The following is a 14,081-nucleotide window of genomic DNA, read 5'->3' on the forward strand; positions in this document are numbered from 1 at the left end:
AGGGCTCTGAAGAACCTGTTGGCGATGTGTCCAGATTGCTTCTGACTTTGCAGCAACAGTTTAGGGAAGGCCCTTTCATGTCTCAGCATGACTCTATAAAGATATGAAGACCTTAGCCCCACTCAACAGCTCTGGGATGAACCGGAACACCAACTGAGGAACATGAGCACCCAGCCATACAAATGCTGTATCTTTAGACTGAAGAGGCACAGACACACTTTAAAGTCTTGTGAGAAGCCTCTCAGGATACGGTTGTTGATAACATAGGCAAAGAAACACCAGGGACTGAAGCTTCTGCCGTTTGTGGAAGCTCTAAGCTCGCTTGACTGTGGACAGTATCAAGATTTTAGATAAATGTCCTCCAAAGATTCACTCATGTCCTCAGGGACAGCGGTAGCTCAGTGGTTACGGTAATGGACTAGTAATCAGAAGGTTGTACGTTCAAACCTCATCACCGGCAAGTTACCACTGTTGGGCCCCGGAGTGAGGCCCTTAATCATCAATTGCTCAAACTGTATTTAGTCATGATTGTCAGTGTGTGAGTGCGTATTTGAGTGTGAGTGTGTGTATTTAATGTTTGTGTGAGTGTGTGTATGTTTGTGTATGTGAGTGCATGTGTGTAAGTGTGTATATGTTAATATGTGTGTGTGTATGCAAGCGTGTATTTAAGTGTGTGTATGTGTGTGAGTATGTGAGTGTGTATATTGTGTATGTATGTGTGTATGTATGTTTGTGAGTGTGTGTGTGGGAGTGTGAGTGTGTGTGTACAGATCTTGGCTGATGGACTGAACCAGATGTTGGGCGCTCGGTGTACAAACGAGTCTGGAAAGTTTCCCACTGAAACCTAAAAATAACGTTCAGGGGGTTTAACGGCCCCTCGGCCCCCACAAAACCTGCTGCTGCCTCGCACAGCTGTGTGTGTGTGTGTGTGTGTGAGAGAGAGTGTGAGTGTGTGTGTGTGAGAGTGTGTGAGAGTGTGTGAGAGTGTGTGAGAGTGTGAGTGTGTGTGTGTGTGTTAGACTAAACCTCGTCGTTCTGATTTTTTTTCTATGTAAACACAGCAGTTTGTGAGACTGGAGGTTTTACAGAGCCCGGTCGTGTCTCAAATCACACAGCTTCACTAAGTACTTAATGCCTTGATCCCTACCACCTCCGTCCCAAACTGGGGTCTGTGTACCCACAATGCTTTGCACTATATGACCAAAAGTATTTGGACGCCTGACCGTCACCTTGTCAGACATAAACAGTATTAAAGTAGAACCACAGCTGCTCTTCTGAGAAGCTTCTCACCAGACTTTGGAGTGTGTCTGTGGGAATTTGTGCACTGATGTCGGTAAAGAAAGCCTCAGTCGGTGTTCCGGTTCATCCCAGAGCTGTTAAGGTCAGGGCTCTGTGCAGGACACCGAGCCTAAAACACGTGAATTCAATAACCCGAAGCCTCTTCAGTGTCGTTATATTTTATTTCAACTCTACATGCCGTGTTAAAAAAAACAAAAAACGATCCAACAAAAATAATCCTGAACGACGAGGTTATTTACAGTTTCACAGTACAGCGCTTCCAAATATCTACATGTTACAATACTCCCCAGAGATGGGACCACGTCCTGTCTGCACAGTATTACAGTAAAATCAAATATACAATAAAATCAAAATCAGATGAACAGAAATCTGGGGTCTGTGTGTGACGTACGAGGCAGCTACCAAAAGCACGTGCTGATAATCACATCAATTATCGCTTCTGTTCGTACAGAGAGACGTATAGCGCACGGAGAGTCGCGCACAGATCTACGTTACTCCCCGTCTCTGTGCAGCACCTCGATCGGCCAGCAGAGGTCGTAACTGCGCCGGAGGGGATTCCTCATAACTGCTGCAGTTACGACCTCTGCTGGCCGATCGAGGCGCTGCACAGAGACCCCTCGGACTAGCCGATTGTCGACCGTATATCCAGAACCGTCACCATATTGCGATGAAAGGTTAAAGCGATTATCAGCACGTGCGTATAGAATGTAAACAAAAACCTATTCATGAGACAGAAATGTAATCGGAAACGACCGAATAAATGAACCATAAACGTCGTTTTCCGTCAGTGTACAGAAGCTCGGAGGCCGTGCAATTTTTAGTTTACTCAGTTATCTCAAGATTACGAGACCCCCCCTACTGTCAATAACAGCAAATAGTCGCGTATTTTAACGTTCTCGGGTCTGAATCGGGGCAGAAACTTGTCGTTTAGGTCGTTACAGTGGAACAGTGGTCGCACTTGTGTGTAATTGTGCATCAAACTTCACCTGCAGGGGGCTCCAAACATCTAGATTAAAGTCCAGGGGTGTCCAGACTTCTCTCGTTAGGGGGTCAGACGGAGTAAAAAATACGACCACGGGGCCACGAGTCTTTAGTTATAAAAGAAATAAAAATATAATAATAAGAGCTCCCTGATTACGTACAGTCCCCAGGGGGGGGACGACTTTAACGACTTTAATTTTATGTCTTTTTCATTCGATTTTTATGCGCATGCAATTTGTACCCCATTGTGTTGCGCTTCCTCATACTGGTGCTCACTCCCGCCCCGACCGAGGAGAGCGAGACTGACACGCCCCCTCAGACATAAGTTCATATGCGGATCGGCTTTGTGTCCACATCATTCCTCGATCGAGCAGCAGAGGTCGTAATCGGATCAGTTATGAACTCCCTATGGAGAGACGTATAGCGCACGGAGACTCGCGCACAGATCTACGATACTCCCCGTCTCGGTGCAGCGCCTCGATCAGCCAGCAGAGGGCGTAACAGTTACGCCAGCACAGAGACCCCTCGGACGAGCCGATTGTTGTCCGTATATCCAGAACCGTCATTATATCGCGAGTTCATATGCGGATCGGCTTTGTGTCCACATTATTCCTCGATCGAGCCAGCAGAGGGCGTAATTGCATCAGTTATGAGCTCCCTATCCGGCTCCCACCCCGTATGAACAACAGCCAATCGTTGCACATGCCTTCATGTAGCCGCCCCGCCCACCGACGAATCGGAAATTCCAGCTCTGGTGTGCTAGTGTGATAACGGGCGCAGTTTGGACACCCCTGGATTAAATACTAGCAAACAAGAAGCATTTTTAATATTACAATCTATTAATAAGCGTCCAGTATTTGAAATGTATTTGTATCGTACTAAATCAACCTGACGGGTCGCGAGGGAGGGATCAGTTGTCGCCTCTCTTGATTGAAATCCCAGTGATTTTTTACTCTATTGTGATTTAACCTTTAACTGAACGGCACAATCGATTTCTATTATTTATTTATCTATTATTCGTGGGGATGTGCGGCGATAGCGACGTAGTGAAAGTGTTTAAGGCACAGAACACACACGCGCCTCAGAAATCGTATACTGTTTATATTTATATATTTACAATCTTGGTCATTACCGGCATGACCATCACACGAGGCTGAATCTAACAGCGAGCTGTGTTTACTAGTCGAGATTCACAGGGGGTCGTGGGTTTATATAACGGCTCACTTTTAACTCTACTACTACTGTACTGATTACTGATTATACGATATATCACGATATTTAGATTTATTTAGGGCACTTTTAAGGTTCCTCACGACCTGAGTTCATTCAGGACGAGGGTTTAATAATCAGGCACCACTTCTGAGCATGTTTCCTGTTGTTTTGGGGGGGATTTTTTAATCTATATAATACATAAACTCCCCGAACTGATTGTAATTAATGGCAAATAATTGATTATTTAATTAAATTCAAATTGAGGCCTCGTTATCAGTGTGTTACCTAAAACGTACCACACACACACACACACACTCCAGAACGCGGTACATTGGTTCACCACACTGTTCATTTTGATCAGTAGCAGCAAAACAGAAGCTCTGAAATGTTTCCCAATGAGTTCTTATAGAAATAAAACCTCACACACACACACACCTCATATACACACACACACACACACACACACCTCATACACACACACACACACACACACTCCTCACACACACACACTGTTAATGTTTTAATCGTATGACAGTAAATAACTCCAGCTGCATCGCAAATCATCTTAGCAAGTCAAAACATCCTAAATACGTCAAATGAAAATAAAATACCTATAAAATAGATTTTTCATTTTTATATAAATCTGTCTGCATAAAACCTCCAGAATTAATCATTACAATTTATACATCATTATTATTTGTATTTTTTTATTTGTGGTCACAAGTGTCATGAATTTAAAAATAAGAAAGTAATTATTTTGAACAATTATTATTATTATTATTATTATTATTATTATTAATAAAGAATATTTATATTATTATTATTATTATATTATAATATTATTATTATTATTTTATTATATTATTATTATTTTTATTATTATTATTATTATTGTTATTAAAGAATAATTATATTATTATTATTATTAAAGAAAAATCATTTTATTACCTTATTATTATTATTAAAGGAATCCTTTGAAAACATATAATAATAATAATAATAATAATAATAATAATATTAACATAATTATTCTTTATTAATAATAATAATAATAATAATAATGAAATAATAATAATATGATAATGTAATAATAAAACAACATAATAATAATAATATAACAATAATAATGACAATAATAAAATAATAATAATATTATAAAATGATTCTCATTTTTAAATTCTGGACGCTTGTGATCACAAAAAGAAAAAAATAATTAAAAATAATTAAATAATGATGTTTTTGTATTATTATATAAACTGTAATGATTTATTTTGGAGGTTTTATGGACAGATTTATGTAAAACATAAAGATTTATTTTAATTTTATAGACATTTTTTTGTCTTTTCGGTTGAATTAAAAATAAAAAATAAAATAAAAAGTTTATTTGTAATTGTTCTGGCTGAGATTTTGGTCTAAATATCCAATCTAATATATATGAATAATATAACTGTAGAATATAGACGTGGAACATTTAGAAACATATTTAGAACGTTTTCACTTGCTAAGATCATTTATTCATATTTATTTATCAGTGAGGAGATGAACCCAGTGCGTAACTCTCAGACGGGCGCGGTCCGGTTAGCGGTTAGCGCCGCGCGCTTTTCCTCGTTGCTGGTTTGCAAGAAAAGTTCTTCAAGTGTTCCTGCAACTCGTGTCCGGGCGTGACCGCGGTCCCTGTGCGACCCGGCCGCCTCGAGGGCCGGCGGTCACCTGTCAGTCGTGGTTAGCTACACGTTTAGCTCGTAGGCTTTCGTTTCCCGCGGTTCAGTAGCTGTTCGCAGTTCCGCCGTCCGGTCCTTTTTATTTAGCTAGTGAGCGGAGTGTTCGCCACGTGAAGCGGCTAGTCAGTAGGTCCTGGCGTGTTTTCACTCCGCCGTTTCACGTCCTTTCCAAAATAAAAACTAGCGGAGTAGCTAGAGTACCTTGTTTTTTTACTCCACGCGCTCAGCGTACCGCTACGTTCCGCAGCTACGTTTTATCCGCGATTCGCTCACTAGCTGTGAACGCTAACAGCCCTCCGTTGTCCCTCGCTCGTGGGCCGCTGTATAGCATCCGCGTCCTCCGGGCTGGGCTCAGTAGCTGTACTTGTTCATGGGCCTGGCGTTCACCGGGACGAACCCGCCGGGTTTGGGCGGGACGTCGGGTTTTAACGACGCCGTCCTTTTGACGGAAGTCCGCGTGAGCGAGCCGTGCCCGCTGTAGCTGTGCTGCCTGGCGATGCCGTGAGAGTCCATCCGGGAGGGCGGCGTGGGCGGGCCCAGGCCGCCGCGGTTGAAGCTCGATTGGCGCATCACCATCCCGCCGCCGGACGCGTGGCGGTGCATGGATCCGCCGCGGTGGAAGCGCTGGCGGTCCAGGGTGCCCGTCTGTCCCGTGGGCGACGGGGGGACGGACGGGACGTCCACCCGCTTGGTCGGGCTGTGCCTGGGCAGGGAGGAGGACATGGAGTACGACGAGGGCGAGTACGACGAGGGCGAGTACGACGCCGTGGGCGAGTACGCCGCCGTGGGCGAGTACAGCGACGCCTCCCGGCTCGGGACTTTGGGCGGGATTTCGGTCAGCGTGCCCATGGGCTCCAGCGTGAGGTGCTGCCTGGGGCGGGGCGCGTCCGTCAGGATGCCGTTAGGGTCGCTGGTCTCGTTAAGGTGCTTGAGGAGCTCGTTAAGGGTGTTCCGGGCGTCCATGGAGCGCCGGCGCTCTTTCCGGATGGATTTGACGCTCCCGGTGTCGCCGCTCTTCTCGTGGGTGGCGTTGGGCAGCACCACCGCGCTCGGGATGCTGGGGTTCTGCGGGCTTTTGGGCGGCGCCTCCTTCTGTTGCGCGCACCCTTTCCCTTGACCCCGGTCCCACTGGTTCTTGATTGGCTGGACCCCCTTTTGCTGGAGCACGGGCGTGGAATCGGGCGTGGGCAGCGCGGCTAGCTCCGGGTTCTCTCCGTCCGGGATCTTGGTGTCGGGACTCTTGTCGTCGTCCCGGTTGAAGTAGATCCTGGCCGTCTCCATGGCGCTGAACTCCTTCACCGGACTCTCGAACAGACCGTTCAGCTTAGCCAGACTTCCCGCCGAGTCCGAGCTGGACGGCGGCGGCGACTCCTCGTCTTTGCCGCGTGGCAGCTTGTGGACCCGCCGCTTCTTCTTGTGCAGGAAGACGTCGCGGTAGCAGTAGACCACGGCGCCGGCGATGCACGCCCCCAGCAGGAAGGCGGCCAGGACGCACGTGATCAGGATGTTCATGTGCACCAGCTGGTTAGCGTCGGCCGACTGGATGTCCCACACACCTGAAACCAGAGGAAACGGACGATAAGTACACACCGAGAGCACAACCGGCACGGGCGGGGCCATCCCCCGTCATTTACCAACATAACCGCTAAGCTAATCCAATCCTCTCGAGCACAACAGCCATGAAACATCCACAGCGAGATTGGATTAGCCAGAAGCTAAGAGCTAACCGCTACGCTAGGAGAAGAAGACGCCGTCCGTTCAGCCGTTCAGCTCGGAAGAGGAAAGCTCGTTAGTATCACGTTCACCCGCGACAGGAAGAAACCCATTGTTAGCATTAGCGTTAGCATTAGCATCTGCGGCACCACGGCGGTGTTAGTATTCGAAGTGGAAACGGCAGAGCTCGGAGGCAAGGCCGGAGAAAGAGGGCGGAGAACCAGAGAGGAATGGCAGAGAACAAAAAGTAAAAGCTAAAAATAAAGCTATACAAGCTAAAAGTAGCCAGGTAGAAGCTAAAAAAAGTTAGCTAAGCAAGCTAAAAAGCTAAAAACAGCTAAACAAGCTAAAAAATAAAAGCTAAAAATAAAGCTAAACAAGCTAAAAGTAGAAGCTAAAAGAAAGCTGAACAAGCTAAAGATACAAATAAATAAGCTAAAAATAAAGCTTACAAGTTAAAGCTACAAAATGCTAAACAAGCTAAAAGTAGAAGCTTAAAGAAAGATAAACAAGCTAAAAGTAGCATAGTAGAAGCTAAAGAAATAAGAAGCTAAAAGAACAAAGAAGCTAAAAGTAGTCCAGTAGAAGCTAAAGAAATAAGAAGCTGAAAGAAAGCTAAACAAGCTAAAAGCAGCCCAGAAGCTAAAAGAAAGCTAAAGAAGCTAAAAGAAAGCTAAACAAGCTAAAAGCAGCCCAGAAGCTAAAAGTAAGCTAAAGAAGCTAAAAGAAAGCTAAACAAGCTAAAAGTAGCCCAGAAGCTAAAAGAAAGCTAAAGAAGCTAAAAGAACAGAGAAGCTAAAGAAGCTAAAAGAACAGAGAAGCTAAAGAAGCTAAAAGAACAGAGAAGCTAAACAAGCTAAAAGTAGCCCACAAGCTAAAAGAAAGCTAAAGAAGCTAAAAGAAGAGAGAAGCTAAAGAAGCTAAAAGAAGAGAGAAGCTAAAGAAGCTAAGGGTAATGAATAAAGAAACGTTCTGATTGGCTGAATAATTAAATCATTTAAAATGAAACTGAAAGAACAGAAGAAGAAGAAAATGAATCAGCTGCCATGTGAGCGGTTGGGATCCGACAGCAGCCGCTAGCATCATCCTGCTAAAGGCTAAAACATCAAGCTAACTTATTTATTTACTTTTGATTAGCCAGTAAACACACACACTGAACTGATTTAGATTAGCCTAGCTGCACAACGACTGAAGTAGAAGTTAAGTAAGGTTAGCTAGGAAAGCTAATGTGAACAGAGCTAGTTCAGCTAGCTGGAATAAATTAAAGCTGTTCACATAATCTAGCCAAAGTTTTCAACTAAATCAAGCTAATTTGCTAATACACGTGTAGTCAGTGTTATAAAGGTAGCAAAGTTCTTCAAAGTGCTAAACAGGACGAGCTAATTATTAAGCTAATTAATATTATCTAGAATTATTTAGCTACAGCCACAGCCAGCTAAGCTAATTCAAACAGATCTATCTAAAGTAACCATAGCAGAGCTAGCTAACCCCATCATAACTAGCTAAACATATTGAAGTAGACCTAGCTTAAGAAACCACAGCAGAGCTAGCTAAACTAATCGAATCAGAAATAGCTAAAGCTACTTGAGCAGAGCTAACAAACCCAGTTAAAGCAATTCAAGCGGAGCTAGCTAAACTATCTTAGCATAAACAGCTAAAGCGAATGTAGCTTGAGTAAGCAGCACTAATGATCATTTAATCACAGCTAAGTGAGAACATTAATACAGATTTAGCTAAACGCTAAATGTGTGTGTTTGCGTTCGCTAGTTTATTTCGTACATGAACCGCTAGCTTGATGTTTTAGCACTTAGCAGTTAAGTGTACGTAGACGATGCTAGCGGCGGCGGGCGTGTCCCGTGAGCCGCCGCTCTCACCAGGCCTTACCCTCCAGCACCGCTCGGTACGAGGTGGAAGAGTCGTCGGGGAGGGCGTGTTCCCGGGAGCCGGAGAGTCGAGGCGGGGCGGAGGAGGGGCGGGTGTGGGGGGGGTTTAGAGGATCTGAAGAGGAGGTGAACGGCGGCTCCGGGGGGTCCTGACCTGCTGCTGTAGCACAAACATCGGGGGGTACTGTTAGGGTCGGGACTCGAACCTACAACCTACCGGCCGGCTCTCACTCTCGCTATATATATATATATATATAAACAGTATAGCGCTAAATATCACACAGCTCGTACACTAATAAACACATATATGATTAATAAATAATGAAGGAAATAAACAAGTAAATAAATAATTAAATAAGGAAATAAAGAAATAATAAATAAATAAATAATGTAATAAATAAATAAGTACATAAGCAAATAAATAAATACATAAATAAATATATATATATACATAATTTAATAAATAAGTAAATCATTAAATAAGTAAATTAATAAATAATTTTATAAATAAATAAGTACATAAGTAGATAAATAAAGACATAAAAAATATATAAATAATGAAATAAATAAGTAAATCATTAAATAAGTAAATAAATGAATAAAATAAATAAATAAAACAAGTAAATAGATAAATGAAATAAGTAAATAAATAAATAAAGTAAATAATTAAATAAGTTAAAAAAATAAATTAAATAAAAAATAAGTACATGAATAAATAAGTAAATAAATAAAGAACAAATAAATAAGTAAATAGGTAAATAATTAAATAAGTAACTAAAGAAATAATACATTAATAAGTAAACAAATACATAAATAAGTAAATAAAGAAATAATTAATAAATAAGTAAACAGTAGATAAGTAAATAATAACCAAATAAGTAAATAATAAAGAAAGTAATTAAGTAAATAAAGAAATAATAAATAAATGTATAAAGAAATAATAAATAAAGAAGTAAATAAAATAATAAATAAAGAAATAAAGAAAAATAAGCAAATAAAGAAATAATATATAAATGTATAAATAAAGAAATAATAAATAAGTAAATATAGAAATAATAAATAAATAAATGTAAATAAATAAATGTATAAATAAAGAAATAAGTGAATAAAGAAATAAGTATATAAAGAAATAATTAATAAATAAATATAGAAAAAATAAATAAATGTATAAATAATAAAAAAATGTATAAATAAAGAAATAATAAATAAGTAAATAAAGAAATAAGTAAGTAAATAAAGAAATAATAAGTAAATAAAGAAATAATAAGTAAATAAAGAAATAATAAATAAGTAAATAAAGAAATAATAAATAATTAAATAAGTAAATGAAGAAATAATAAATAAATAAGTAAATAAAAACATAAATAAAAATCCCACATGCTTCTCGTGGATTTGATCATTAGCAGCCTAGCAGAGGAGTAATTTTTTTGAAATATTGCAGAGCGACACGAAGACGTGAGAAAAACATCCAGAGAGGAAACGTGTTAAAAAAAGTGGAAAATATAGATAGACGTCAGGCATGCACCGAATATCCCGACGTCCGGAACTGCTAGCTAATGGCTATAAAATGACTAAATTAGCTCGTAGCTTTTATTAAAATATTAATAATTATAGTTATTATTATGATTATTTAATGTTAACATTTACCGTTCCGGCTGATCGGCGTGTGTTGAGGTTATTATTAAACCTTTAGGAGCTCACGGTAGCAATACGCCACCACCGGGGGTCTAAGAACACAAACTCACCCGCTAATTAACACGGGCGGGACACGACTCTGACGCCGTTAGCTTCTCACCTGGCTAAATCTGGCTGTATTGGTTATTAGCACATGCCGTGCAGTGATCATGCAGATGACGATGACAGACGTGATGAAGGCTAATGAGCTAGCGACAGACAACGAGATGTTTCTGAGGTGGTAAAGGCCCGGACACTCCACGCGACGCCAAAGACGTAGCGCCAATCGAATCGCGTACTAGAATTACACTGCTGAGTAGTGGGTTGGTATTGTGTCTAGCTAAACACACTAGCCTAGCTGCTATTTACATGCTACAGTTTTTCTGGACGTTTGCTAAGTTAAATAGCCGTTTCTGGCCGCTTGAGTGGCGCAGCATCAACATACGCTAACACACTACTGCTAAGATCCAGGGATTCGGGATTCGAACCTTGGTTCAGCCTAGCGATCGGTAGGTGCACTCGTCGGTGCTCTCAGTGCAGGTCACAGGGCTATCAGGCTAGCTGTGGGTATACGTCAGGCTGGCATTGCTTAGCCCACACAGACAGTCAGGAATGTGGCTAGCTAGTTAAATAACGTAGCAAATATATATCGCTAATGGTCATGACTGAAGTGGCTATGTGCTAGTTAGCTACCGTCGCTACTATGAATAAAACGTAATGATGATCTCTGTGAGGGAATCTGATGTTAATGTTTCTGACAGATGCTATAATGCTAACGCTACGCCGGTCGGTGTGGTGTGTCAGGGCCCTTAGCGTTAGCCGTGTAGCGGCGGCGATGGTGGCGCTGATGATGACAGGAAGCTGAACTTAAGGAGAAAGGAAGTGGGTGGAGTAAAAAGGAAACTGACCAGCAGTGGCGTCGCCGTATGATTTGAAACCCGGAGCTGAAGCGGTGCTCAAAAAATCTACACAGGGTCAGGAGGAGAAATAATCAACACCAACGTAAACCTACACGCTAACAACTCCCCAACGCTGCAGCTAACGCTAACAACTCCCCAACACTGCAGCTAACGCTAACGCTGTTCCTCCAGTTCTGCTCCTCTGGGTCCAGACGTGGAACATTAGTACTGAGAGTGTGTGTTAGCTGTGTGTGTGTGTGTGTTAGGAGTGTGTGTGTGTTAGGTGTGTAAGTGTGTTAGGAGTGTGTGTGTGTTAGCTGTGTGTGTGTGTTAGGTGTGTAAGTGTGTTAGGAGTGTGTGTGTGTTAGCTGTGTGTGTGTGTGTGTTAGGTGTGTAAGTGTGTTAGGAGTGTGTGTGTGTTAGCTGTGTGTGTGTGTGTGTTAGGAGTGTGTGTGTGTTAGGAGTGTGTGTGTGTTAGCTGTGTGTGTGTGTTAGGTGTGTGTGTGTGTGTGTTAGGAGTGTGTGTGTGTTAGGTGTGTAAGTGTGTTAGGAGTGTGTGTGTGTTAGCTGTGTGTGTGTTAGGTGTGTAAGTGTGTTAGGAGTGTGTGTGTGTTAGCTGTGTGTGTGTAAGTGTGTTAGGAGTGTGTGTGTGTTAGCTGTGTGTGTGTGTTAGGTGTGTGTGTGTGTGTGTTAGGAGTGTGTGTGTGTTAGGTGTGTAAGTGTGTTAGGAGTGTGTGTGTGTTAGCTGTGTGTGTGTGTGTTAGGTGTGTAAGTGTGTTAGGAGTGTGTGTGTGTTAGCTGTGTGTGTGTAAGTGTGTTAGGAGTGTGTGTGTGTTAGGTGTGTAAGTGTGTTAGGAGTGTGTGTGTGTTAGGTGTGTGTGTGTGTTAGGTGTGTAAGTGTGTTAGGTGTGTGTGTGTTAGGAGTGTGTGTGTGTGTTAGCTGTGTGTGTGTGTGTGTTTGTGTGTGTGTTAGGAGTGTGTGTGTGTGTGTGTGTGTTAGAAGTGTGTGTATGTGTTAGGAGGGTGTGTGTGTGTGTTAGAAGTGTGTGTATGTGTTAGGAGCGTGTGTGTGTGTGTTAGAAGTGTGTGTATGTGTTAGGTGTGTGTGTGTGTGTGTGTGTTAGAAGTGTGTGTGTGTGTGTTAGAAGTGTGTGTATGTGTTAGAAGTGTGTGTGTGTGTGTGTTAGAAGTGTGTGTATGTGTTAGGAGTGTGTGTGTGTGTGTGTGTATGTGTTAGGAGTGTGTGTGTGTGTGTTAGAAGTGTGTGTATGTGTTAGGAGTGTGTGTGAGTGTGTTAGGAGTGTAAGTGTGTTAGGTGTGTGTGTGTTAGGAGTGTGTGTGTGTGTTAGGTGTGTAAGTGTGTTAGGTGTGTGTGTGTGTGTTAGGTGTGTAAGTGTGTTAGGTGTGTAAGTGTGTTAGGTGTGTGTGTGTGTGTTAGGAGTGTGTGTGTGTGTGTGTGTGTGTTAGGAGTGTGTGTGTTAGGAGTGTGTGTGTGGTGAGGAGTGTGTGTGTTAGGAGTGTGTGTTAGGTGTGTGTTAGGAGTGTGTGTGAGTGTGTTAGGAGGGTGTGAGTGTGTTAGGTGTGTGTGTGTGTTGAGTGTGTGTGTGTTAGGAGTGTGTGTGTGTGTTAGAGTGTGTGTTGTGTTAGGAGTGTGTGTGTGTGTAGGAGGTGTGTGTTAGGAGTGTGTGTGTGTGTGTGTGTTAGGTGTGTGTGTGTGTGTTAGGAGTGTGTGTGTGTGTGTGGGTGGGTGGTGTGTGTTTGTGTGTGTGGTGGGATGTGTGTGGTGTGTTGGGTTGTGTGTGGGTGTTGTGGTGGTGGGTGTTGTGTTGGTGTGTGTGGGGTGTGTTGGTGTGGGTGTGGTGTGTGGGGTGGTGTGTGTGGGGTGTGGTGTGTTGGGGGTGTGTGGGGGGTGTTGGTGTGGGGGTGGGTGTTGGGGGTGTGTGGTGTGGTTGTGGTGTGTGGGTGGGGGGTGGGGTGTGTGGGTGGGGGGTGGGGGTTGGTGGTGTGGGGTGGGGGTTGGGTGGTGGGGGTGGTGTGGGGTGGGTGTGTGGGGGGGGGGGGTGTTGGGTGTGGGGGGGGGTGTGGGGGGGGGGGGGGTGTGGGGGGTGGGGGGGGTGGGGTGGGTGGGGGGGGGGTGTGTGGGGGGGGGGGTGTGGTGGGGGGGGGGTGGTGGGTGGGTGGGGGGTGGGGGGGTGGGGGGGGGTGGGGTGTGGGGGTGTGGGGGGTGGGGGGGGGGTGTGGGGGGGGGGGTGGGGGGGGGGGGGGGTGGGGTGGGGTGTGGGGGGGGGGGGGGGTTGGGGGGTTGGGGGGTGGTGGGGGGGGGGGGTTGGGGTGGGGGGGGGGGTGGGGGGGTGGGGGGGTTGGGGGGGGGGTGGTGGGGGGGGGTGGGTGGTGGGGTGGGGGTGGGTGGGTTGGGGGGGTGTGGGGGTGGGTTGGGGGGGGGGGGGGGTGGTGTGGGGGGGTGTGGGGGGGGGTGGGGGGGGGGGGTGTGGGGGGGGGGGGGGGGTGTGGGGGGGGGGGGGGTGGGGGTGGGGGTGGTGGGGTGTGGGGGTGGGTGTGTGGGGGTGGGGTTTGGGGTGTGGGTGTGGGTGGGTGGGGGGTTGGGGGGGTGTGTGTTGGGGGGGTGTGGGTGTGGGTGGGTTGTGGGGTTTGTGTTGTGTTTAGAGTGTTGTTGAGTTTGTAGTCGCTGTTTGTGTGAT

At 44.4% G+C, this 14,081-nt stretch overlaps 1 protein-coding gene across 6 annotated transcripts in view; it reads right to left on the reverse strand.

The window, feature by feature from the left end:
• Nucleotides 1–4,892: 4,892 nt before the first annotated feature.
• Nucleotides 4,893–14,081, reverse strand: part of sema6dl (sema domain, transmembrane domain (TM), and cytoplasmic domain, (semaphorin) 6D, like) — a 42,321-nt gene continuing 33,132 nt past the window's right edge. For 2 of the 6 annotated variants that reach the window (XM_063004712.1, XM_063004713.1), the window contains exons 17-19: nt 11,392–11,448; nt 8,811–8,969; nt 4,893–6,769 (exon numbers count right to left, since the gene is read on the reverse strand). In XM_063004712.1, coding sequence (XP_062860782.1) covers nt 5,565–6,769; nt 8,811–8,969; nt 11,392–11,448 — 1,421 coding nt within the window. In that variant the 3' untranslated portion in view covers nt 4,893–5,564. Of the gene's footprint in view, nt 6,770–8,810; nt 8,970–11,134; nt 11,449–14,081 lie in introns of those variants that run through there. The other 4 variants (XM_063004714.1, XM_063004715.1, XM_063004716.1 and 1 more) reach the window with 4 other exon arrangements.

Source organism: Trichomycterus rosablanca, chromosome 11 (assembly GCF_030014385.1).
Source record: "Trichomycterus rosablanca isolate fTriRos1 chromosome 11, fTriRos1.hap1, whole genome shotgun sequence".
Taxonomy (NCBI): domain Eukaryota; kingdom Metazoa; phylum Chordata; class Actinopteri; order Siluriformes; family Trichomycteridae; genus Trichomycterus; species Trichomycterus rosablanca.